The sequence below is a fragment of the Martes martes genome, assembly GCF_963455335.1.
Source record: "Martes martes genome assembly, chromosome: 11".
Classification (NCBI taxonomy): domain Eukaryota; kingdom Metazoa; phylum Chordata; class Mammalia; order Carnivora; family Mustelidae; genus Martes; species Martes martes.
In genome coordinates, this window is record NC_137899.1 from 90,678,243 (window position 1) to 90,705,467 (window position 27,225).

At 37.8% G+C, this 27,225-nt stretch overlaps 1 protein-coding gene across 1 annotated transcript in view; it reads left to right on the plus strand.

The window, feature by feature from the left end:
- Positions 1-3,940: 3,940 nt before the first annotated feature.
- Positions 3,941-27,225, plus strand: part of NUP205 (nucleoporin 205) — a gene marked incomplete at its 5' end in the record, with an annotated part of 81,906 nt that continues 58,621 nt past the window's right edge. The window contains 10 exons of the mRNA XM_080818788.1: positions 3,941-3,968; positions 10,506-10,648; positions 12,438-12,609; positions 14,605-14,749; positions 15,125-15,284; positions 15,710-15,938; positions 18,392-18,556; positions 21,238-21,413; positions 25,391-25,507; positions 25,690-25,827. Of these exons, the coding sequence (XP_080674914.1) occupies positions 3,941-3,968; positions 10,506-10,648; positions 12,438-12,609; positions 14,605-14,749; positions 15,125-15,284; positions 15,710-15,938; positions 18,392-18,556; positions 21,238-21,413; positions 25,391-25,507; positions 25,690-25,827 (1,473 nt within the window). The remainder of the gene's footprint in view (positions 3,969-10,505; positions 10,649-12,437; positions 12,610-14,604; positions 14,750-15,124; positions 15,285-15,709; positions 15,939-18,391; positions 18,557-21,237; positions 21,414-25,390; positions 25,508-25,689; positions 25,828-27,225) is intronic.

A 27,225-nucleotide genomic window follows, 5' to 3' on the forward strand; every position in this document is an offset into this window, starting at 1 on the left:
AACTGTAGCTTAAAACAATAGCTGTTCACTTGATCACAATTTTGGAATCTGGGCTGGGCTCACATACCCCACTGCCGTCAACCCGTGGCTCAGCGAGGACTGGAGGATCCAAGATGGCCTCGTTCATATCTGACATCTCATCGAGGAGAATAGGAACAGCTAGAGGCTGGCTAGGCTTCTCTCCACATGGTGCTTCATCTTCAAGGAGGCAAGCTCAGGTGTCCTCATGTGATGTTCAGGGCGCCAAAAGAGGAAAAGTGGCAGCAGCAATGTCTCTTCAGTCCTTGGAATTTGCCCATCGTCACTTACACCGCATTTTTTTGGGCCAAGCAAGTCATAAGGCCCGCCCAGATTCGGCGTGGCAGATGATGACACAGTAGCTTGAATTCAGGGGTGTGTGATTCATTGGGGGCCTTTTAATAACAGTCTACCGCAGGAAGCTAACAGTTTCAGTGGAGAGATAGTCATCATAGCACATAGGGGCGTAATGGAGTGGCTAATAGTACAATAGGGATGCAGGGAAAGTAAACCTTGAATTTGTCTCCCAAGTTGGAGTAATCATCAGAGAGGCAGCATTAACACAGGCCCTCAGACTTGGAAGATGGGTTATATTTGGGTGGTTAATTTAGTGGGGGGTCAACAGGATGGGGAAGAGATGGAAGGACATTCCAGGCATGTAGAACAACAGGTGCAAAGACATTCATTCATACATGGTACAAGAAAGCATGTTGTAGTTGGGGAATAGAAACTAGTTGAGAAGGATCACCAAAAAGAGAACTTGAGAAGAATGAGGGTGAGGAGGTTGAAGAAGGAGGCTGAACCAGATCAGGAAGTGGCATGAGTTCCTTGCTAAGGAGTTTTCAAATATTATTTTGGGTAAGAGCTCATTGATGAATTTCGATCAGGGCAAGTATAGGATCTGATTTGTGTATTTGAAAATCACTTTGGTGGGGGTAGGGGGGTGCCTAGGTGACTCAGTTTGTTAAGCCTCCTCCTTTTGTGATTTTTTGCTCCATCCATGATTTCATGGGATGGAGCCCTGCATGGGGAGTCTGCTTGAGAGTCTCTCCCCCTGCTTCTCCCCTGACACCTGTGCTCTCTCACTCTCTCTCTCAAATAAATAAATGAATCTTAAAAAAAAAAAAGAAAGAAAAAGAAAAGAAAATAACTTTGGAGTCCATGGAGGAGGATGAAATGGAAATCAGGAAGACCTGTGAGAGGTTATTGCAAAATACAAGTTAAAAGAAGTTTGACCTGAAGAAAACAAGGGCATAGGGCACAGAACAAAGAAAAAGGGTTCCAGAAACATCTATGAGATAGAATGAGTAAGATTTGGACATTGAAGGAAGCATGTAGAGTGACTCCCAGATTTCTGACTTTGGCAATTGAGTGGATACAGGTCTCAGAATTTTAGGAGGAAAATGCTAATTTAAGTTTGGGTTTAATTGGTTAAGTGATTCTGAGATGACAATGTGTGACAATCCATTGATATGTGGATATGCAAATCTGAAGCCCAGGAGGAAGACTGGACTAGAGATTTAAATACAGAATTCATCAGCAAACAGGGGGTAGTACGAAGCAGTAAGATTTCCTAGAGAAAGCATGTAGAATGAGGAAATAGAGACCCAAAGGAAAGACCTACATTTAATGGATGAGAGGAGGAAGAGAAGTCCATACAGGAAACTTCAGAACTAGAAAACTAACAGGGGTGGTGTGTCACATGCCAAGGGGGAAATAATTTCTAAGAAATTCAGAAAAGTGGGGTGCCTGGGTAGCTTAATCATTAAGTGTCTGCCTTCGGCTCAGGTCATGATCCTAGGGTCCTGGGATTGAGCCCTGCATCATGCTCCCTGCTCAGCAGGAAGCTTCCTTCTCCCTCTCCCACTCCCCCTGCTTGTGTTCCCCCTCTTGCTGTCTCTCCCTGTCAAATAAATAAATAAAAATCTTAAAAAAAAAAAAAAAGAAATTCAGAAAAGTGCCAGTGGGCTTGACCATTTGTCATTAGTGACCATACTGAAAGTTTTAGGGGAGTTATGATGGCAATATCTCAATTGCTATGGGTTGAAGAACCTGTGAAAGAATCCTTGTAAATGTGATGGTGGGTAAGGGGGAGTGGCAGAAGTTGAAGTGTTCCTTCACACAAAGCAAAGTGATCTGTTGAGAGGGAAGTGTGTGGGCCTGCGGGGGTGGAGGGAAGGAGGGCTTGTAAGAATTGTCCTGAGAAAGAAAATCTTTAAATGCCCCCTCTGCCAAGTTTCTGCTGAATATTTTTCTCCCTTTCATGCTAAACTTCAGGAAATATCGCTTTGCCTTTTCATTTTCTCTTCCCCTTCACTCCTTAAAACCACTTTCATGGTAGTCTGGCATTTGTGTCTGTATAGCAATGACTTTAAAAAAAAATTGCCAGTGACTTTTGTGTTCCACTGAATGTACATTGTGTCACTTAATACTATTTGTTCAAAAGAATGAACATGCCTGCTCTGATTGTGTCTAAATTATATAATTCTGATTTCCAACAATGAAGTAGAAATATAAACTCTTATCTCCTCCCAACCTCAGTGGAATGTTGGAATTGATAAATTGAGATTGTAAGGCACAGGTAACATCTCTGAGATAGTTATAATTAACATCATTTTGCTAATAGAGTTGTTTCAGGGATTAAATGAGATAACATAATAATAATTATTACATTGTCCGATAATGTCACATTTGTAATGAACATCTGGCATAGATAGTAAATGGTAATGATTCTTTATATTTTAGTTTGAAAATTAGTAAACAAAAATTTAGTAACTAAAAGAAAAGATCCAGCTATCTGGGGGCCCTGGGTGGCTCAGTCAGTTCAGTATGAGCCTTTAGCTCTGCTCATGATCTCCAGGTCTTGGGATCAAGCCCCATGTCAGTTCACTGCTCAGCCAGAGTCTGCTTCCCTTTCTCCCTCTGCTCCTCTCCCCTGTTCCTGCTTTCTTTCTCTCTTTCAATGAAAACTCTTTTTATTTTATTTATTTATTTGACAGAGATCACAAGTAGGCAGAAAGGCAGGCAGAGAGAGGGAGAAACAGGCTCCCTGCTGAGCAGAGAGCCCTATGTGGGGCTCCATCCCAGGACTCTGAGATAATGACCTGAGCCAAAGGCAGAGGCCCAACCCTCTGAGCCAACCAGGTGCCCAATAAATGAAAAAACTTAAAAAAAAAAAAAAAATCCAGCTACTTGGGGGTGTTTACATAGGAGAAATATTTGGTATTTATGAGAGGATATGTCTTGAAATTTCTTCAAAATAATCTCCCTGTTATGGGTGGAGGCCATGTGATTAAAGCTGAGCATTCGTTAATATTACTTTTGTATACATTTGAAAATGTCACAATAAAAAGTTATGATTTGTTTCACTGTGATTTGTTTCAGTCTATGCAACTATGTTGACACAATACACTTGGTATATTGGAATGTAAAAAAACTTAGTTTATAACTGATAAATAAATGGTTTTTGAGACTTATACACCTTACACTCCACTCCATTCCTCAAAGAGAGAAATGCAAGGAAGTTTTAATTTGACCTGGAGATAATGACTTGAGTTTACGGCTTTTATAATATCACAAATAGTCGTAATTTCAATAATTAGTCTCGTCTTATTGTTACACTTAAACTTCAATCATCATTAAAAAGAAACTACAAGGCCCAGAATGCACCACACGACTAACGTCATATCGAGGACCTCGCATTTCCGAGCTGGTTGCCCTCGCCTAATTTGAATAAGAATATCGCGGCCAAAATTTACGTCTGGGACCTACAGCAGATTTCCAAGTCGTTGTCCGCCCGAGTCCGTCGAGACTGCCATGCCGAGACAGGGTGATACCTTCCTGTTCAGGCATGGTTTCGGGCAGCCTCACCCTTTTCCGGGGCTTCCGTGCGGCAGGAGGGCTCCGTTTGTGCGCCTCCAAGATGGCGACGCTGTTGGCGGTAAATTCGGGTAAGGGCGGCCGGGGCCGAAAGGAATCAGTCGGGCAGGGCGACGGTTGGTTCTTTAGGGAAAGGCCCGGAGTGTGAGGTTCTTCGCAATCCAGGCCTTCACTTGAGTACTGTGCTTGCTTTTCCCTAGCTCTGGGCCTAGAGTCCCACCCCTCCCCAGTTTGAATGGCGCGCGTCCGCGCTGCAGCTCCAGCCCTCGAGTTGGGTTTTAGTGTGGAGGCACCGAGGCTTGGTCCAGTGGAACTCCGCGTGCAGTCTCTTGCAGCCAGGGACTGAGCTTGGTCCCTTCCACTCCCCGCCCCATTATGTGTCTTCGGCCCAGATTTCGCCAAGATACACAAGTCTCTGGCAGTGAGGCCAGAGGACTCGAGATAATTTGTAGCCACGAGCACGGGCCGAAAGCTCCCATCTCAGAGTAGGCAGCACAGCCCCTTATGGATGGATGCTGGGCGGTCTTGTAGGGAGCGAGGATCTTAGATTATGAAGCCTGCAACCTGGAAGGTGGCTGAGGAGGGGGTGCCTCTGCTTTAGCAGAGGACTCTCAGCTCTGCGTTTGTGGCGCTTCCCTCGTTGCTTTTGGAGCGGTAGCAAGGTAGAACCAAGAATGTAGTAGAAGGACTCTGGAGGATTTGGGGTGGGCGCTCTGTTGCTGATTCTCATCCTTGGGCGGTATCGTTCCCAGAGGCTTTTGAAAGAGTGGGTGCATTTTGATTGTCACAATTCCTGGCGCCTAATGGGCGGGGCAGGGATGCCAAAAGTCCTGCACAGGGTAGAATGGTCTTGAAAACGGAGAATTTCCTGCTCAGAATGAGGTGCTGTTAGCTTCTTAGATTCAATTATAAGAGCATGTGGGTATGGTAAATGCTGGTAGAGAATCTCACTCAAGAGTAATATTTACTGGGCGTTCCACCCTCCCTCCCCCCGCCCCATGTGGTCTTTTTTGTGGGGGGAGGTGAAAGTGCTGGTTCTACTTTCCACAGGACCGATATTCTTGTAAATTTGTCTAAATCTGAATTTTGCAAATCAAGCCATTTCAGAAACACTGTAATAAATTATTTTATAACAATGAAGGATTATGTTAGTGAGCATCTGGTATGTCCCAGGCATTGGACTAAGTGTTGTACTTGCATCATCTCATTTAATCCCCTTTGTACACCGATGGAGTAGCTGTTGTTAAGTACCCCAGTCTACAGATTGGGAAGTAAAAGCTTAAGGTAGTTAAGTAACGTCCCCAAGGTTATACACCTAATGACTGTAAGCCAGTCTTAGGTGCTTAAACTACTTAAGCGCAACTTAATTCATTTTATTACATTGAGTTTTCATATATATGAATGCTGGTCATGAAGTTAGGTTCTAAATATTTCTGTCCTGGTCTCATACCCAGATGTAATCTTAAAAACAAGACTTCGATCTTATATGTGTCATTATATACTGTTCTTCAGTACACATTCCAAGGTACTATCATTAAGCATAAATCACCCAAGGATGGAGAAAAGGGAGTTACCAACAACTGCAAGGAGTATACATTGTATAGTAAGGCCTTGTGACAGGAGTGTTTAGTTCATAACATAGAAAGGAAACATTTTTTGCATCTGAGTCAGGAGAATATATTTGTATTTAATTAAACATCCTAGGGTAACAGCCTGAATGTGCATAGATGGATGAGTGGCTAAGCAAAATGTAGTATATACATACAGTGGGATATTATTTGGCCTTAAAAGGGAAATCCTGTCATATGCTACAACTTAGATAAACCTTGAGGACATTGTGTTAAGTGAAGTAAGGCAGTCACAAAAAGATAAATACTGAATGATTCCACTTATTTTTTAAAAAATTTTTAAAAGATTTTATTTATTTATTTGACACACACAGAGAGATCACAAATAGGCAGAGAGAGAGGGGGGGAAGCAGGCTCCCTGCTGAGCAGAGAGTCGATGTGGGGCTCCAACCCAGGACTCTGAGATCATGACCTCAGCTGAAGTCAGCGCCTTAACCCACTGAGCCATCCAGGCACCCCATTCCACTTATATTTGATACCTAAAGTAGTCAAACTCATAGAAACAAAGAATGTTGGTTGCCTGAGGGAAGGGAGAAATGGGCAGTGTTCCCTCTTACCATGGGAACCCACATGCTATCCTCTCTTCCTAGATGTATGTTTTCTTCCTCCCTTCATTTAACTCTATTCTTGATCCTTCAGATTTCAACTAATGAGCACTTTCTCAAGGAATCCTTCCCTTTTCTGACCTCCTTGAGTTGATCATATTCCCTGATTCTGTAATCTCTTGCTCTGAGTATCTCTCCTTCATAGCACTTGTCAAACTAGATATTACCCTCACGTCTGGCTATATGATTACAGCTTACCAGTAACTAGTATATGGTAAATGAGTGAATGAATGTGATTTGTCGGAGGTATTCCTAAACATTAAAGATTTATTACTCAAGTGAACTAATCACTTATATTAAAAATACATCAATACATATTTAGTAATTTGGAAGAATTTATAGCCTCTTTACATTTGTAATCACAGAAAGGTGTTTATGAAAATTAGCCAGCCAAAGACAAGCCAATGAAAACTCTCTGTTGCAATTACCTTCTGTGATGTGTTGATGTTAATGATACACTAAGGATGCCAGGATACATGGGGGTTTTGGTAGTTTTTGACCAGTTACTGGATGCCTCTCAGTTTCATAAAAGGGGGGGAGGGTAGAATTTTTCTCTGTAACTCAGCTTATAATGCTAAGTATGTTTAATACAAAGAAATTTATTTGTTCTTCAGAGGTTCTGTTGTATATTATTACTCTAATTTATTATTTTAACGGTTTATTTATTTATTTTTAAATATTTATTTAATTTTATTTGAGAGAGAGAGAGTGTGCGTGTGTGGCCTGTGCATGCCCTGGTTGGTGGGAGGTGGGTGGGAAGGGGCAGAGAGAGAAAGAGAGAAAGGCAATCCCAAGCAAACTCTCTGGTGAGTGCAGAGCTGCACTCTGGGCTCAGTCCCGCCACTCTAAGATCATGACCTGAGCTGAAATCAAGAGTCAGACGAATGAATAACCAACCGAGCCACCCAGGTGTCTCAATATATTGTTACTGTTAAAGAAGAGAATTTACTTTTTATCAGCTCAGAATTTTTAAATACCTGTGGTAAGACAAGTTTCAAATTTGCCTAGAAGTTGTTTTTGATGCCTTTCTTTCTTTCTTTTTTTTTTAAGATTTTATTTTTAAATAATCTCTACACCCAGTATCTGGCTTGAACTGACAACCCTGCTAAGCCATCCAGACTCCCCTTGATACTTTGTTTTGTACCCTGTGCCAATCAGTTGCTAGTTATGGCTCTTTTCTACTAACAGGCCTTTTCTTGTGCTTTTATTGCCCTCATCCTACTTTAGGTTCTGTCACCTTATTAGCAGCTTACTTACCTGTCATCCTTGGTTCCTGATTCTATTTAGTCCAGCAACCACACCATTGCCCTATAGTACCCATTTCATTTTGTCATCTACTACTTGGAACTTTCCTATTTACTAATAGGAAAAATTGTGTCTTGGACTCAAACCTACTCTATTTTTGCCGTTAGAGAGGGCCAAGAAAATGATCTCTAGGGAAGTTAACTGGTTACCATCCAACTAGTTAGTACGTCACTGGCTGTCAGTAGGATCCAGGGGTTAGGTTCTCATTTTGGCAGGCCTGAACTCTTAGTGTATCCAGAGTTGACTGGATCCTAGTAATTGATTTTCTTTAATCAGATTCGGAAAAGACAGATATGTAAAGTAGTATTTCAATTTATTGATCTTTAATGGGAAGTATATCTGCACTGGTACTCTTGTTGGTTCGTTAGCACATTTTTTACTCTAGAAATTTATATGACAAGTTATATTTTTTAACCAGAAGAATGGCAAGAATGGAAGCAAAGCAGGGAGTAGACTGCTGTTGATGTGAAGTCTGGACCTGCTGATTCCTATCCCCCAGATCCCTGCACCAAAGACCTATGACTTCCTGCCCTGATCTTCAGATTACATTAGGCTAGGTTCTCCCTTTTATATGTTCTAGCACTCTGTACTTCATCATCTTTTATTATACTGGTAATTGTTTTCTGAATTCTATGTTTAATGTCTTTCTCTGTGTCAATCTCAAAGTTCCATGAGGACAGGGATCCTGTTTGTCTTGCTTGGTTGATAGTCCCTGGCACACGGAAAGCCCTCAGTAAATAACTTGTTGAGTGAATGAATGATCTGGTTTGACTAGTCAGTCCTCTCCCAGCACATTCCCCCTGAAAAAAGATTTTCCCCCATGTATTGCCTTTTTCTGTCAACACTGTTCATAGGACAATGAACATTTAACATATTTAATTAGGTTACATTATTATGCCATCTTACTGCCCTGGTAGGTTTTTTTATTTATTCTTTTCTTTTTCTTTTTTTTTTTTTTGAGAGAGGGAGAGAGTGTGTGTACAGGTGAGGTGGGGGCAGGGAGGGAGGGCCAGGGAGAGGGAGAGAGATAATCTCAAGTAGACTCTGTGCTCAGCAGTCTGCCCTGCCTGCCCTGGTAGGTTTATTTGGATTTGTGTTTTTCTCAGACAGCAGTTAAGCATGTTTACAGACGACCCTTAACAGTCTAGGCTATAGATAAGTTCCACATTTTTGGAGTGATTGATTGGTTTTGACTAGTTTCCCTTTCAGTGTCTTTATAAACACATATAGGTACCATATTTGATTGTTTGCAAACAGAAACTTGGGTCTTCAGGGAGTGTTATTCAAACAGTGGGTCTAAAATAAATATAGTGATCTTAGATTTTTTAAAAAAATTATTTATTTGACAGACAGAGATCACAAGTAGGCAGAGAGGCAAGCAGAGAGAGAGGAAGGGAAGCAGGCTCCCTGCTGAGCAGAGAGCCCGATGTGGGCCTTGATCCCAGGACCCCGGGATCATGACCTGAGCTGAAGGCAGAGGCTTTAACCCACTGAGCCACCCAGGCGCCCCAAATATAGTGATTTTATATAGTGAGTAAAATAGTGAAAAGGATAAAAAATTTTGGAATGCGCTGATACAATGAATGAATATTAGTATTTTATATACAACTTTTCGTTTTGCACATAAGTGTGTACTGGATTGAGATATAGAATATTTCTTACCATGGGTTATAGTGGAAATAGTTTGAAAGTCACCAGTCTTTAATATCACTATGGCTCTGTGAATTCTCTTTTACACTTTCACATCTGTCTTTGAGCCTTAGCTCCTACTTTCCCTTGGCTACTCTTTGTCACCCAGATTTTCCCCAAATTGCCCCACAAGTGTAGCCATCCCTTAAAAATTTTTGACCATCATTTTGATCTTTTGAAATCCTTGTTTTTTTGTGGCAACAATCATATTCATTTTCTTGTATTGTTATTGAAATTTTTCACTTAAGTATGCTTTGTCTGTAAAACTTAATTGTGAGTGTTTAAAGATCAAATTGTTTCTCTTTTCCTCTGTAATGTTTTATTATTTATTTAAGGGCTTAAAACATTTTTCAATAAGCAAATTTGGCTGAGTTTAGTTGAATTCGCCTAGGTATGTCTAGATGTTGTGATCTTAATTTCTTCGCTTACTGGATGTGTCAGAAATGCCTGTATTATCCCAAATCTTTTCGTTTTCCAAGTGTTATGTATAGAGACAGTATAGTTCAGCAGTTAAGGCACATTTTGATGACAAACTACCTGGGTTCATGACCCACCTATCCAGTGTGGCCCTGAGTGAGTTTCTTGACTTCTCTGCCTCAATTTCTGTATCTACAAAATGGAGGAGAATGTAGTGCTGTCCTCACAGTGTTCTGAAATAAAATAATATGTATGACAAGCTTAGAACCATGCTCAGTAACACCTAGCAGAAGCTCAGTATTACTTCCTATTATTACCTTTACAAATCAAAATGTGATCCTTTTTATATAAATTTATAGAAGTGTTCCATATTTCTTTTTTTTTTTTAAGAAGTGTTCCATATTTCTATGTTGATTTTTAATAGCTGGTATCCCCGCCAAAATAAAGTGCTTTTTTTCAGCTAAGTTTTACAAAATCTAATCTTTTTTGCCTCTACTCCTGCTTTTATTTGGATGATAGGAAGGCTAGAAAACACTTACATTTATTGAGTGCCTACAGTATGCCAGGCACTGTGTTGTGTGTTTCATCTATTTTATATCATTTAATCTGTTCAACCCTATGATGTAGGTGATAGCTGTATTATTTATGTACAGAAACTGAAGTTCAAAGAGGTTGTTTCCTTGCTCCCTGTCATGCAGCTGATAAAGTGGCAAAACCATAGCAGATACTCCAGTTTAAAGTCAGGATTTACTTTATGTTATATTAAGTTAAGTAGGATGATGTTTTTATTGTTGCTTGAGAAGGCTGATATGTGTGCTTTTATATTAATGTTTGATTTGTATGTATAACTCTGTATATTTTAAAGTAGGTATGGTGACCATGATTGAAATGTATGGACAATAACTTTGTTATTTTCCACATGTATGTTTTATTTGATGCTTGTTTCATTTATTTTTTCCTGAAGCTGCCAGTCTCTGGGGTCCTTACAAAGACATTTGGCAAACAGTGGGAAATGCTCTTTGGAGAAGACAACCTGAAGCTGTCCACCTTCTTGACATGATTTTGAAGAAACACAAACCTGACTTCATCTCACTGTTCAGAAATCCAGTAGGAAATTTTCTTTTTTACTTCTTGGATATGCTTTTTTTTTTTTTTTAATGTTGACAAGCAAGTAAATTCTTAATGCATGTGAATGAAATACATAACTTGTATAGTCCTTGACTCAAGTTTTCTCTGTGAATGTAATTTTTCCTAGAAGCAGCTGTTATCTTCTTTTTGTTCTCCACAGATGTTATACTGTACTTATCTCTAGCGGGGAGATAGCTTAGCAATATTTGAATGCAGTTTAGAAGGTTTAGTATATTTCAGAAATATGAACCTCCTTGGAATTTCTGACCTATAGTTAATAAAGCTAAGCTCAGCGGGCACCTGGGTGGCTCAGTTGGTTGGGTGACTGCCTTCGGCTCGGGTCATGATCCTGGAGTCCCGGGATCGAGTTCCGCATCGGGCTCCCTGCTCGGCGGGGAGTCTGCTTCTCCCTCTGACCTCTCTCCTCTCATGCTCATTCTCTCTCTCTCTCTCTCAAATAAATAAATAAAATCTTTAAAAAAAATATATATATATATATACCTAAGCTCAGTAAGATTGATTATTTTGTTTATTTCCAGGTACACTTTCAACATTTTAACTCTTCATAATGTTATGTAAGTTGTATTAGCTGAACTAATTAATTCTCGCGTGTCATTAATCACCGCATCTTGAAATCCTTTTCAACCAGCAATAGAGCACTTCAGTGGAGGGAATTTATATTTGGAAATTCTTTTCCTTACTGTTTGATAATTTTCTTTTATAGACTAACAAGACTATCTAAGAACTGTTTGTCTTACCAGAAATGGCCTTTTGCTTTTTAGCTTTTTCTTTTTTTTCCCCTTTCTTGATGTCTTTAGTAGAAAGAGCCCTAGCCTGGGGGCCATGTGAGCTGAGTTCTAGTCTTGGCTCTACCACTAGAGCTGTATGTGCACCGGATGTCACCCGACTTATCTTGGCATCAGCTTTTCCATCCGTCTGGTTTTTTTTTTTTTTTTTCAGAGATTTATTTCATTTTTTGAGAGAAGGAGAGTGAGAGAGAGAGAGAGAGCGAGAGAGAGAGCGAGTGAGCACAAGCAGGAGGGGCAAAAGGAGGGGGAGAGAGAATCTGAAGCAGACTCCGCACTGAGGGTGCACGGAGCCTGGAGCATAGTGCAGGGCTTGATCTCATGATCCTAAGATTGCGACCTGAGCCAAAACTAAAGAGTTGGACGTTTAACTGACTGCATCACCCAGGTGCCCGCTTTTTCATCTGTTAGTAGAGGAGTTGGATTAAATGACTGATGTGGCCTTTTATAAGATGAACATTTCTAAAATTTTATGATCCATCAAGTAATTCTATAGCATATGTCATTTGTTAAATATTTGAACCTAGTAAGACCTTTGGGACTAAGACTACATTTTACGTAATATATTAATAAACTATCCTTAGCCTTCCTAATTGATTCAACAATGCATGTATCTATTTGTTATTTCTCACTTGAAGACCATATTGTTTTTATTTATGAAATATATAATTGGAAATGTTCTTTACGAATTTGAAAAATAGTGTATTATTTGGTTTGCTTTCTCAACATTTTGTATTCAGAGTTTAGCAGAAGCAGTTATTAAGAAGATAGTAACAGCATAAGTGTTGAAGGTAATAGGAAGTGTCACGTCTTAAAGGTCTAATGGTAGATTGTCTGATAAGCAGTACTTCTTCCATCATGTTACCTGTCATCATGAATTACCTTCTTTAGGTAATAATTTAAGACCTTGTCTCCAGTATACTATTTTCATTCCATGATTTTATTTATTTTTATCATTGTAGCCAAAAAATGTCCAACAGCACGAAAAGGTTCAGAAGGCCAGTACAGAGGGAGTCGCCATCCAGGGTCAACAGGGAACCCGACTTCTTCCTGAACAGCTCATTAAAGAGGCCTTTATCCTTAGTGACCTTTTTGATATTGGAGAATTGGCAGCTGTTGAGCTTCTCCTTGCCGGTAGGTTGACATTTAACTGAATCTGTCGAAAGGTAGTACAAAATTATAAAGTCATCCACTCAGGGTTTCGAGTGTTGTATCATTTAGATTCCAAAGTAGTTTAGTTGAAAAACCATATTCAAAATATCTCCTTCTGTTTATCTTTCACTAATAGGAGGGCTTTAGTGATTGGAATTGTTAAAGGCAATTTAGCTGTTTTAAAATAGGCTTTTCCATGGTAATTTATTAGCTATGAATCGTTGGCTGCATCTCACAAATTTTATAGCACAAAGAATTTATTGTCATGTAATGAGTAAGAAAGTAAGTACACTGCTTTTTTGGAGTTCTTTTTGAGAAGGTGATTCAGATAATGAATAGGTTAGAAATAAGATAATTTTAGTAATACTGTGCGCTAGGAAGAAAATAAAAAAAGGTGGTGTGATACAGAGATATGGGAGCTTCTGGGGGGCAACTCTAAATAGGATACTTAGAGAAGGCTCTTCTGGGACACTCGACCTGAGACCTGAACGATGACAAGGTACCAGAGTTGTTGGGGAAGGGTGACCCAGGCAGAGCAAACAGCAAGTGCTTGAGGTTACACCAAAGGCACACTAAAGAATAAGGAGACCGTGGGTGAAAAGATGCAGGAGCCTCATAAAGACAGGGGAGGGCGAAGGAAGTTAAGGAAGAGAGCAGGAATCTGATTATATTCACTCTTGTAGGCAAGGAAAATTACTTGGATTTTATTCTAATTGCAGTGGGAAGTTGCTGACAGGGGCTTTAAGCAGAATAGTTACATGTAAAGAGAGAGTGTGTGTGCATGCCAGTGGGGGAAGGGGCAGAGGGAGAGCATCTCAAGCAGATTCTACACTGAGCATGGAGCCCCACGAGAGGCTCGATTGCACAACCCATGAGATCATGACCTGAGCTGAAACTCGAGTTGGGCACCTAACCGACTGAGCCATCCAGGCGCCCCAAGAAAGTCTCATATGTTTAAAGTTATCACGTGGCTTCCAAAATCCTTTTTGACCTAAAACTGCATTAAAAGAAGTATGATACTGGGAAGGAGGAAGGTAATTTTCCCACTCTATTATAGAAATGTTAACTGGATAGGCTTGAGTTTTGAGTTTAACTCAAAACTTTCATTAACAAACATTTATTTTATGTTTATCATGGCTAGGCACTGTGTTGAGACTCCACGGATAGAAACACAAATGAAACTTCAACTAGTGTAAAGGAGCTCATAGTCTAGTAATTGAGAAAAACATGGAGACAAGTAATTATACATGAAAGTGCATTGATGCCAGTTTATGCAAGATTTAGTATGGTCCAGAGGCAAAGGGATTAAATTGACCTCAGGGTGTACAGAGAAGCCTTCACAAAGTTCATGAGGCCTGAACTAGGCGTTGAAATACGTATACGCTCAGGAGGACGAAAGGCATCCAGGGACAAGGAATGGCCTGTACAGAGGTGTGAGCCATGAGATGAATTTGGGGACAGGAGAGAGTGGAGTGATTGGGTTTTGGGGAGAAGACAACCAGCCTCAGGAAATGAAACCAAAACTAAAGGAGACGAAAGTGGAACTTACTCAAACGCGAACAGTTAAAAGGGTGAGTGAACTAGAAATGTAGGAATAGATTATTTACTTTTCAGAGAAAACTCAAGGGGAAAAACCTTCCAAACATTTGAAAGATCTCGTGTGAAAGAGGGGAAATGGGCATTAAATATCATTAGATTCAGTGGACCAAGTGAGACTAGCATGTGGAAATCGTAGATGAAGGTGAGACTGAGAGTTTGGGAAAACGGTGAGTTCCATGTCAGTGCTGGTGTTCCAGCACAGATTGGATGGCTTCTTGAAGATGTGGAAGGAGGAAAACAGTGTTTGAAGTAGAGGAGTCCTACGGTCCTCTAGAACCCTGAAATTCTGTGATTTCTCTGAACCGAACATTGGTATGGTAATTTTTGTCTCCTCCTAAACACATACTTACCAAATTATTTCTCAACTCCCTTTTCTAGGAGAGCACCAACAGCCACATTTTCCTGGTCTCACCAGAGGATTAGTAGCTGTTCTTTTATACTGGGATGGAAAACGGTGCATTGCAAATTCCCTGAAAGCCTTGGTACAGTCCAGACGAGGAAAAACATGGACCCTCGAACTCAGGTCTGTTTGCTTCTTAGGATTTCAGAGCTTTTTTGGAAATTACTTGACTGATTATTATTTTAATTATTAGAAATAACAAAAATTTCTCCTTTTAGTGTGTATAATTTAAATAAAATCAGTAATATAACTGAGTATTCCATAAAGAGTGACAGATTAAAGCTGCTTTATTTTGTTTACAAATAAAAAACAATTTATGGTTAGAAGTTTATTGACACCTAATTATATAGCAAGGATGAAAAGAGCTGGGTTATAATTCATTCTGTTTCTTTTCCAGTAATGAAACATTATTGTCAAGAACAATTGCTGTATCTGTATGATGAAGCATAGACGTGACTGTTCCTTGTAACTTTCTCCATTGATTTCTTTTCATTACAGTCCAGAGCTGGTTTCCATGACAACACGCTTTACAGAGGAGCTGATGGAGCAAGGATTGACTTACAAAGTCCTTACTCTGGTGTCACAGATTGATGTGAACAATGAGTTTGAGAAACTACAGCGAGAGAGAGGTTTGGGCAGTGAAAAACACCGAAAAGAGGCAAGGGTTTAATGTTAATCCGTTCATGGTCATCTGTGTCAGATCTCAGGCAGAAAAGTCATAGCATTTAGAACATTCTAACACAGGCATACGAAAATTGCTAATGCCCATTGAAATGTATGGGTATCTGTATCCAAAATTGACTTACAACTGTTTCCACTTCTTTCTAGTCTCTTACGTGCTATTGTAGCTCTTTCTGGAATGAACTCTTGAAGGAATTGGTCATTGCATAAAGGAGGTTGGAATGTAAAATAAGGAATTAATAATAGAGTTTGTTTAGAATTCTAGATGTGAGATTTTAGAGTTACTTGTGGATTCAGATAGATTTATTTAGTTAGTTAGCTTTGTAAAAGGTAGTTTACTTTTTGAAATAAGACCAGGCTTCACTGTGATTTATGTATACTGATAATCATTTTTATCTCTAGGTTTCTGATCTCATCAAGGAGTGCAGGCAGTCTCTGGCAGAAAGCCTTTTTGCCTGGGCTTGTCAGTCACCTTTAGGCAAAGATGACACTCTACTTCTTATTGGACATTTGGAAAAAATGACAGTTGAGGCTAATGGCTCGTTGGATGCAGTGAATCTGGCTCTTCTTATGGCGCTTCTCTACTGCTTTGATATCAGTTTTATAGAACAAAGCACAGAGGAACGAGACGGTATTGAATTCTGTACCTACTAATGTCTTTGTTTTTAAAAAATCAGGTTAAATTGTGGAGGTAACGTTTAAGTAGGGTATTATTTTAACTATTTTAACTCCTAAAATAAAAAATTATGTATTTTATTCCTGTATTCCTGTGTGTGTAATTCATCAGTTTTTGAATATTTAGATATAAGATCACATTTTATAAATATGCACCCTGTTAGATATCTCTATTGTCCTTTTCAGTTTTGGAATAGGGGAGTGGTAAAAGTTAGGTAATATATATCATGAGTTCTGCATTCCTAATTAATTGCTTGTTCCTTTCTATATTATTCACATTTCAAATCTTTCATGAAAACTTTCTAAGGGAGGATAATTATCATTTTTAGTAATATATCCTCTTTAATTTATATTGTCACTTGGTAACGTTATAGTTACTGCTTAGAAATGAGGATCTTAAAAATGATTCCCCAGGATTATTGGAAGATCATTGCCTTTTAACGTCATAGATACTCGTACTTATTTGAACAGTTATCCCCTGTCCACTTTTGATCGTATCATCGGCATGTTCTCTCAGTAGGTATATAAGGAGAATAGACATTTTCCACTCATGTTTGGTGACCATCCTTAGGCATTGGGAAAGGCTTATGGAAAACATAAGTACCCCTTTCCTCCAGTCACATTGTCACACAATGCTTTACCTGTCACAGACTAGTGGTACCTGTGCTCATCTAGGAATGCTGCCAGTTGTTGCATTTGTCAGATATCCTGTCTTGAATGAAATGAAGCACAGATTAAGTAGAGGTAGACTGTGTTAATGGAAGCTGGTAAGTGGGACTTTCAAAAGCAAAATGAAATGCCTAGAAGGTTTCATAGGCTAAAATGGAAGGTTTTGTATTAGATTGCAATTTTAATCAATTTAGAATGCTAGTATTAACTCATTTTAATTGTAATTTCTTGCTGTTTTTTGTGTATATGTTTGATTAAATGGGAGAAGTGAATTATTAGTACATGTATAGTTGTAGATGAAGACTTAAAATACAGGAAATTAAATAATGAATGTGTTCTTGGTTAAAGATTGGGAACCACTGACAACAGAAGGAAATACAAGAAAATAATGAAGTAAAATAAATGAATTCTTAGGTGTTAGTGGTGTTTCCCATTCTATTATTTATTCAGAATCCTGTGCTTTTTTGAAGTACCCTAGTATAATTGAACTGTAAATTGAAAATTATTATTATTTAGCAATTTCATTTGTTGTAATCAGAATAGATACTTGTTTGCAATTTGGATCCTTTGTTTTGGCCAGTTTTTGCTTGATATTTTAAATTGAGGCATTTATTTATCTCGTAAAATTCTTTTTTTTTTTTTTTTAAGATTTTATTTTTAAGTAACTCCATCACCCACCATGGGGCTCAGGCTCACAACCCTGATATCAAGAGTCATATACTCTACCAACTGAGCCAGCCAGGTGCCCCAAATTATATCTTTCTTAATCTTTAAATGACATTGATTTGTATTTTATTATTTATTGATTTAAAGATTTTGTTTTATTTTTTTAGAGAGAATGTATAAGCTGTGGGGTGGGGGCAGAGGGAGAGGAAGAGAAGGGACTTTTTTTTTTTTTTTTTAAGATTTTATTTATTTATTTGACAGAGAGAGACACAGCGAGAGAGGAAACACAAGCAGGGGGAGTGGGAGAGGAAGAAGCAGGCTTCCACCAAGGAGGGAGCCCAATGTGGGGCTTGATCCCAGGACCCTGGGATCATGACCTGAGCTGAAGGCAGACACTTAACGACTGAGCCACCCAGGCACCCCAAGAGAAGGGACTCTTAAGCAGGCTCCATGCTCAGCATAGAGCGGCTCGATCTCATGACTCTGAGATTGTGACCTGAGCCAAAATGAAGAGTTGGGCGCTTAATACACTGAACCACCCAGATTGTTCTGGAGGCTGGAGAGTCAGAGATCAAGATACCAACATGGAGGATTAGGTCCTGATGAAGGTTGTCTTCCTGGCTTGCAGATGGCCATGCTGTGTCCTCACATGGCAGAGAGAGGGAGAGAGAGCTAAAGTCTTTATTTTTAAGTAATCTCTACACCCAATGTGGAGCTTGAACTTAGAAGCCCAAGATCAGGAGGCTGAGCCAGCCAGGTGCCCCAATATGTTTTAGAATTTAAATACAGAAGAAATGAGTGACTCTTTAACTGTTTTTTAAAAGTTTTGTGGTACACTTATTAAAAAATTAAAAAATAAAACTAAAATTTAGAATTATTGTCAATTGCCTCTTTGAGTTTGCATATGATTTTTGCGGTGGAATATCTTTTTTGGTTTGTCAAACATTAATGTTAATTAGTCACAGTTATTTGATAAGAGTACTCTGATTTTCTTATTTTTAGACATTATTCCTGTCTATCAAAAGTGAGAATTTCTCCACTTTTCAGTATAGTGGTCGATTTTTGTGTTTTCAGATATGATTCATCAGCTTCCTTTGCTGACAGAAAGACAGTACATCGCAACAATTCACTCCCGCCTTCAAGACTCACAGCTTTGGAAACTGCCTGGGCTGCAAGCCACTGTTAGACTTGCCTGGGCACTGGCATTGAGAGGAATATCTCAGCTACCTGATGTGACAGGTAAATTGATTGTGGATAATTTAGTTACGAGAAAGAACTTATCAACATTAATGGTATTTTGAAAGAGGTATTATCTTTGATATATATATAAGCATGAGCACAGGAAGGTATCTAGAGTTGCGTTAAATGAAGCTTTGGAATGTGGTGAAATACACAGTTTGCCCCTGTCTCCCGAAAGAACTTTTATGAAATATTTTCCTTAGAGCCAGTGATTCTTTTGGCTTCTTTTTTTGCCTTGAGTGTAAAGTTTGAAATAGTGGTATCGCAAAAAAATAATTTTGAAGATTTTATTTATTTATTTGACACAGAAAGAGAAAGAGGGAACACAAGCAAGGGGTGGGGAAGAGGGAGAAGCAGGCTCTCTGCTGAACAAGGAGTGGGACCGGTGAGGGGTCCATCCCATGATCCTGGGATCATGAACTGAGCCGAAGGCAGACGCTTAACCCACAGAGCCACCCAGGCACCCCCAGACAAATTGTAATAAAATAGGAATTTTGAACAATTAGTTACTACTGTCTTCATAGACTTCTGAAGAATTTCGCAAACATGTTCACTAACTTACAGTATTTGAAACTTTATTAAACTTCAAAATTTCAAAAAACTTTTTAGGCATTAACACTCAATTTACATTAATATATTAATCTGCTTTATTACCTAAATAAATAGTTTTCAAGTAATAGTTCTTGAATTGATCATCATGTGATTTCAATTCCAGTATTTCTGAGTTCAAGTGAAGTTTTGTAATGAGTCATTGTTATTAGTATTTAATTAGTAATTTTAATAATAACTATTAGTCATAAAGAATTAAACTATTTCGTTCTCAAGGGGTAGGTATGGTATCCGTAGATAAGCAGCCTTTATTTCAAAATGCAAAATAAAACATAAAAACCCATCTGTTTTCCTCTGGTTGAAACTCTTGGCTTGTATCTTTTCCTGACCCTTTTCAAGGCAATGAAAGTGTACTTTGAGTAGCACACTCTGTATTTGGTCTTAATGACGCTCAAGTAGAAAGAACTACATAGTAATTCTTTTCCAAAGCCAGATTACCACAAAGTAACTAGCAGTTTTATGTTTTAAAAGAAGCAAGCAACAATGTATTTCTTGATGGAAAGACACAGTAGCACCTGTGACATACTTTTACCAAAAAAATTGAAGGTAGGTCAGATCAAGTCTTTAAATCAAACTACCAATTTTTTAGTGTAACCAGAGAGAGGAGTATGTTAACTATACCGCTGGGATGGGTGTCAAACCACATTGTGGAAACTAGAGGATAAAAGTCCAGTGTCTTACAGTGAATAAAGGGCAGGTGACAAAAAGACAAAGGAGGAGTCTATAGGTTTATCACTCAAACATAATCTGTAGATCTTATTTGAATCCTGATTCAAGCAAACAAATTGCTCAAAAAGGCAAAAAGCAAAAAACCAAACTGAAATCTTTTATAACGTTTATGGTATAGTTGTAAATTTGATTCCTGTGTGGATATTTGATACTGAGAAATTGTTTTTTTGAGATATAATGGTATTAAGGTATAATGTTATTTGCATGTATGGTTTCTTTTTCTTTATTTTTTTAAAGATTTTATTTATTTATTAGACAGAGCACAAGCAGGGGGAGTGGCAGAGGGAGAGGGAGAAGCAGGCTTCCTGCTGAGGAGGGACCCTGATGCGGTGCTCGATCCCAGGACCCTGGGATCATGACCTGAGCTGAAGGCAGATGATTACCCCACTGAGCCACTCAGGCACCCAATTTTTCTTTTGTTTTTAAAGTATTCTTTTGAATTGTATACTGAAATACTTACAAATGAAATGTTAAATTATCTGGCATTTGCTTAAATCTCATTTGGGAATGCGTGGAGATCTAGATGAATTATGACCATAAATGCATAATGTTGAAGTTAGCTAATGGGGTTTGTGGTGGTTCATTATATTGGTCTATTTTCAGGTACCTGTTTGAATTTTTTTAAATTAAAAGCTAAAAGAAGTTACAAGTAGACCAGTTTGTCTTTAGGTTAAGGTTTAGTTTTTCAATTTTTATTACTTTGCTATCAAATTAGATGAGTTACTTAATGTGGTCGTATTCAGGTCTTGGTCACACTTATGAGCTGTGACGACTCTTTCTGAGTGATCCTAGTTCATCTCTTTGAGATTAAAGCCTTAACATCATTTTCATATGTTAATGTTTTGATAATAACTCCCTGACTATATCAGTATTACATAATATATCTCTGAAGTAACTTTTTATTGCTCATGATGTTACTGTGAAGAGCACTTTTTTTTTCTTTTTTTAAAGATCTTATTTATTTGAGACAGAGAGAGAATGTGCATGTACACAAGCTGCGGGGGGTGGTGGGGGAACAGAGGGAGAAGGAGAAGCAGACTCCCCGCTGAGCAGAGAGCCTGATGCAGGTCTTGCTACCAGGACCTTGGGATCGTGACCTGAGCTGAAGGCAGATGCTTAACTGACTGAGCCACCCAGGTGCCCTGAGCATGTGGTTTTCTAATGTACTTTTTCAGTAGCTCTTTTGAGTTTTTGAGTCAGTTACAGTAATACAGTCTTATTTTGTGCATAGCACATGCTTGAAGGTTGAGAAGATACCTGAGTTTTGAAACATCAACAGAGTATTCTGAGATAGTATAATTGAATGACTTTTCCTCCATGCTGTTTTCCTAATATATTTCCAGCTCTGGCTGAATTCACAGAAGCAGATGAAGCAATGGCAGAGCTCGCAATTGCTGACAATGTTTTCCTGTTCCTCACTGAATCGGTAGTGGTATCAGAAAACTTCTATCAAGAGGAATTTTATATCCGTAGAATCCATAATCTCATCACAGATTTCCTTGCACTTATGCCAATGAAGGTAGGTTTAATAATGTAAGATAAGTAAAAAGTAGTAGAAAAATTTTATAAAATAATAAAACTGATAAATTAACTTTGTTTTGGAAACTAATAAAATTTTTTATTGTAGACTATGATTTGACAATAATTGTGTTACAGCTTTTGAATTAGTTATTTATGAAAATGAAAAAAGACCTGTTAATTGAGACTAAGCTAAAAGAACAAAATATTTGATACTGAGAATAGCTTATAAGGAGAGAGTAATAGTTAAATTTCTGTGGGTAGAGAATTATTAATGCCATGATACCCCAAAATCAATGCTTAGATTGTCTTATATATTTATACATGATTTGGAAGAGGCATAGTGGAAAATCTCAGTTTTATAGATAATTGTATATACTCTTAATTACAGTGTATAAGTGGACTTCTGCATTGGATACAGGTAATGTAATGGATTTAAGAAACAAATGCAAAGACTCCTTTCGAATAAAGAGTTTGAGCTGTAACTTTGATCGAAAAAAGAATTCTTAGAGCCATTTCAGACAGTTTCTTCAGAACATATGCTTTTTGTGCAGCTTTGTGCCAAGGAAGCCATGAAAATGGGGTCAGGAAATAAATGAGGGAGAAAAGCCCTTTGAACTCACTTTTTATGTATGTATATTTTTATAAAGCCCCCCTAAAGAACCTATGCTTATAATAATTCTGCTGTACAGTTCAGCTATTATACCCCCTCCCCTGAAGCACATAAGGTAAATGGAAAGATTACCTCAAGTGGCAACAAACAATCAAGGTGTGAAGTGCTTATTCATTTTTTAATAAATTAAATGTTTGTTGAGTTACTCCTGTGTGCCAGGTACTATACTAGGAGTTGTGAAGAAGACAAGTAGGAGACTCATTCCTTACCAGAAAAGAATTTATAATCTAGTTGGAGAGATTAGGTAGTAACAGTAAGTAAATGAGAAGTATAGACAGTAAATTTATGGATTTATATAGGCTAAGAATAGTTCCCTCAGGATTAGAATAGTCAAGGAATACTTTAACAGATAACTTGAACCCTCAGTAACCTGGAAGGACTTGGTAGATTAACATCACAGAATTTTGGAATAGGAAGAAGTGTGTTAATCCTTTCATTTTACATTTGCAGAAACAAGGCCGTAGAAAGGTTAAGACTTAAGTGTTTCCTAATCAGTAGTCCAGATGGGACTTTGATTATGGAAAGATAATCATAAATGGCTTGAATAGTATAAAGAGTGAATTCACACAATTGGGGATACTGGAATTTCTTTGATAGATATAGGAGCATTTAGGTTATCTGTCTCTTTTTTTAAAATTTATTTATTTATTTTTAAATGTTTTAAATATTTTTATTTTTAAAAAAATTTAAATTTTTTATTTTTAATATATAATTTAAAAAAATTTTTTTAAAGATTTTATTTATTTGACAGAGAGAGAGTAGGCAGAGAGGCAGGCAGAGAAAGAGGAGGAAGCAGGCTTCCTGCTGAGCAGAGAGCTCCATGCGGGCCTTGATCCCAGGACCCCGGGATCACTACCCAAGTCAAAGGCAGAGGCTTCAACCCACTGAGCCACCCAGGCACCCCAATATATATATTTTTTAAATTAAAATTTTAATTAATTTTCTTAATTATATAATTTATATTTTAACTATGTAACATATATACTATATATTGATTATATAATAAATAAAATATAAAATATAAAAATAGAATAAAATGAATATATAAATATATAATATACCTAATATAATATAAATATATATAATTATATAAATACATAAAATATATATAAACCAAATAAAAATTAATAAAATTTTAATAAAATTAAAATTAAACGTTTAATTTTTTTTTAATTATACTTTTTTTTTTTTTAATTTATTTATTTGACAGATCACAAGTAGGCAGAGAGGCAAGCAGAGAGAAGGGAGGAAGCAGGCTCCCTGCTGAGCAGAGAGCCCGATGCGGGGCTCGATCCCAGGACGCCGGGATCATGACCTGAGCCGAAGGCAGAGGCTTTAACCCACTGAGCCACCCAGGCGCCCCTATACTTTTTTTTTTTAAGATTTTATTTATTTGACAGGGAGATCACAAGTAGGCAGAGAAGCAGGCAGAGAGAGGAGGAAGCAGGCTCCCCGCTGAGCAGAGAGCCCGATGCGGGGCTCGATCCCAGGACCCTGGGATCATGACCTGAGCTGAAGGCAGAGGCTTTAACCCACTGAGCCACCCAGGCGCCCCAAACGTTTAATATTTTTATTTTAATTTTAAAATTATAAGATTTTAAACAATATTCACTTATTTTTATTTTTTTAATTTTATTTAGGTTATCTGTCTCTTGAATGAGCTTTGGTTTGTGTGTGTCAGTGTATTTGTCCTTTTTATTCAGATTGATTAACATAAAGTTATTGCTAATATTCCTTTATTATATTGATTGTGCCTGTAGGATCTGTAATGTTGTTTCCTTTTTCATTCTTAATTTTGGTAATTTGCATCTTCTTGCTCTTTCTCTCTCTCTCTTTTTTTTTTTTTTTTGCATCTTCTCTTTTTGTTTCTTAATTAACCTGGCTAGAAGTTTATCAATTTTATTGAACTTTCTAAACAAGCAGATTTTGGCCTCATTGATTTTCTTTTTTTTTTTTTCTCATTGATTTTCTTATACTTTGTTTCACTGTTACTGATTTCTGCGCTACATTATTTTCTTTCTTTTGCTTTGGGCTTCATTTGCATTTCTCATTTCAGTTTAAGGTGGAAGCTTAGATTATTGATTTGAAACTTTTTTTCTAATACAAATATTTAATGTTACACACTTATCTCTATTGCTTTAGCTGTGTCACATAAATTTTGATATGTTGTGTTTTCTTTTTTGTTCAATTTAATGTTTTGTAATTTTCCTTGAGAGTTCTTTGATCAGTGGGTTATTTAGAAGTATTGTTTAATTTCTAAATATTTGGGGGCTTCCAGGTATCTCAGTAAAACTGATTTCTAGTTTATTTTTGTTGTGGTCAGAGAACATACTTTATAGGATTTCAATTTATTTTAAATTGGCTGAGGTTTGTTTTATGATTTAGAATATGGTGTATCTTGGAAAGTGTTCTGTGCACACATGAAAGGAATGTATATTCTGCTGCTGTTCTATGGAGTATTCTGTAACTGCCAATAGGTAGATTTGGTTGATAGTGTTAAGTCTTCCATGTTCTTGCAGATTTTGTATACTTGTTCTATTAAATATTGAGAGAGGAATATTGAAATCTTTAATTGTGGGTTTGTCTAGCTCTTTTTGTTTTGTTTTTAAAAGGGAGTATTGTGCGCCTGGGTGGCTCAGTTGGTTAAGCAACTGCCTTCAGCTCAGGTCATGATCCCGGAGTCCAGGGATCGAGGGGCTCCCAGCTCCATGGAGAGTCTGCTTCTCCCTCTGACCTTCTCCCCTCTTGCTCTCTCTCACTGTCTCTCTCTCAAATAAATAAATAAAATCTTTAAAAAAAATAAGTAAAAGGGAGTATTTTCTTATATCAGTTGACATTTAGTTCACACAAATGTTACAAGGTAATGGTTCTTAGCCAGTGCAGTAATGTCCACCAGAGAGTGTTTGGGAAATTAATGGCACCATTTTTCCTTATTATAATATCTTTGGTGGGGTTATTGGTAGCTAGTAGGTAGTCCAGAGATGCTAAACTGTCCTGCAGTATTCAGGATGATCCAAACCAGTGAGGAAATGTCCTGCCCAAAATGTCAGTAATGTTCCTTTTGAGCAAGAGTGTAGTTTTAAAACTCAACTTCTCTGTAATGGAAAATGCATTGACATTTTAAGATATTATAAATTATGGATAGTGGTATCACACAATTCCTGATCTATTTCTTCATGTCAGTAAAGTGGAATAGATGTTTAAACAGTTTTTATATTATATAATCACTCTTAGTTGCTGAATTTCTGTATTATTGACCTGTATACTAAATTTCCATATTAAGCTGTCTGTAATGTATTTAATAGGTGAAGCAGTTGAGGAATCGGGCAGATGAAGATGCTCGAATAATTCATATGAGTATGCAGATGGGTAATGAACCTCCCATTTCACTTAGAAGAGATCTGGAACACTTAATGCTCTTGGTAAGCCATTACACTGGATGAATGGTCATCTCTGCCTCCTTCCATTATTTACTCCATAACTGTGGAAAGTTTCGGTTTTAATGTCTTAAATATACAAGTGAATTCCATAAAAATGTGAATTTTCACTTAAAAGTAATTGTTGAGTTAAAGGCATTTTCACTCAGTTTTCTTACATTTTGCAGATTGGTGAGCTATATAAAAAGAACCCTTTTAATTTGGAGCTTGCTCTCGAATATTGGTGTCCCTCAGAACCTCTTCAGACTTCCACAATCATGGGTTCTTACCTTGGGGTAGCTCATCAGCGACCCCCTCAACGCCAGGTGAGCTCTTAGTTTTCTTACTTTTCTGCCTTGGTATGATAATTGGGAGTCTTGAACCATGAACAAATGTTATTTCCTGATGTTATTGCCGTTAACACAATGACCACTTGTGTAACTTAAAAATGTACACTTTTCTTAAGGATATTTGAAACTCTAAGTTCTGATCATTTATGTAGTTAGCCTTTTGTAACATACTAGGTATGTGTCCAATTGTAGACAGGTGTCTATAGTCTTTCTATGTGTCACTTATTTGACTTCTCTTGGTATTAATATTAGTCTTTCCTCAACAGGCATGACAATAACCAGTGTACATCATTCCTTTTTTTATTTTTATTTTTTAAGATTTTATTTTTAAGTAAACTCCACACTCAGTGTGGGGCTCGAACTGACAACCCTGAGATCAAGAGCCTCATGCTCCACAGACTGAGCCAGCCGAGTGCCCCCAATATATACACCATTATTAACAAGTTGGGGAAGATAGGAGAGGTATAAGTAGTAGAAGGAAAGGTTTAGAAGTTAGAATTGATGACAAAATGCCTGTGAGTCAATAGATGATGTGGAAAAAGTCCATTTTCTATTCTATGTTAAGTATGATAGGCAGTAGCAAATAAGATGGATTGTAGTATCTATCTTCATCTTTTTGGGATTTGGTCTTCTAGAAGCTTTCATGTTGAATAATTTTCAGTTATGCTAGAGTCTGGGATCAGGTACCTTTTCTCTTTACTGCATTTCTTACATTTATTGTTTTACTCCCCATTTATAAAAATGTTTTAGAGAAGGGCTTATTAAAATTTTTTGAAGATTAAAAAAATATATTATGAAATATTTCAAACATATGGAAGAGAGAATAATTATAATGAACACCCAGCATTTTAATAGCTATTAACATTTGCCCTGTCTGCTTCATCTACTACTGCTATTTTTACTACTTTGATTTTGCCGGAGTACGTTAAAGTTATAGACAGCATGGCATTTCCCCTTTTCCTGGGTAAATAGATATCTCTTTTTTTTTTTTTTTTTTAAAGATTTTTTTATTTGACACAGAGAGAGATCACAAGTAGGCAGAGAGGCAGGTAGAGAGGAGGAAGCAGGCTCCCTGCTGAGCAGAGATCCCGATGCGGGGCTCGATCCCAGGACCCTGAGATCATGACCTGAGCCGAAGGCAGAGGCTTAACCCACTGAGCCACCCAGGTGCCCCTAGATATCTCTTAAAAATAAGAGTATTTTTCTAAATAATTAGAAAATCACTTATACCTAACAGATTTTACAATGATTTCCAGAGATCTGTAACATTTTCAGTTCTGAATTCCAATCAATGAGCCTCAATGTCTGAGTAGTATTTTTGTTTGTTATTAGATTTAAGGAATAAGCAAGATAAAAGAAAAAACAAAGAAGTGG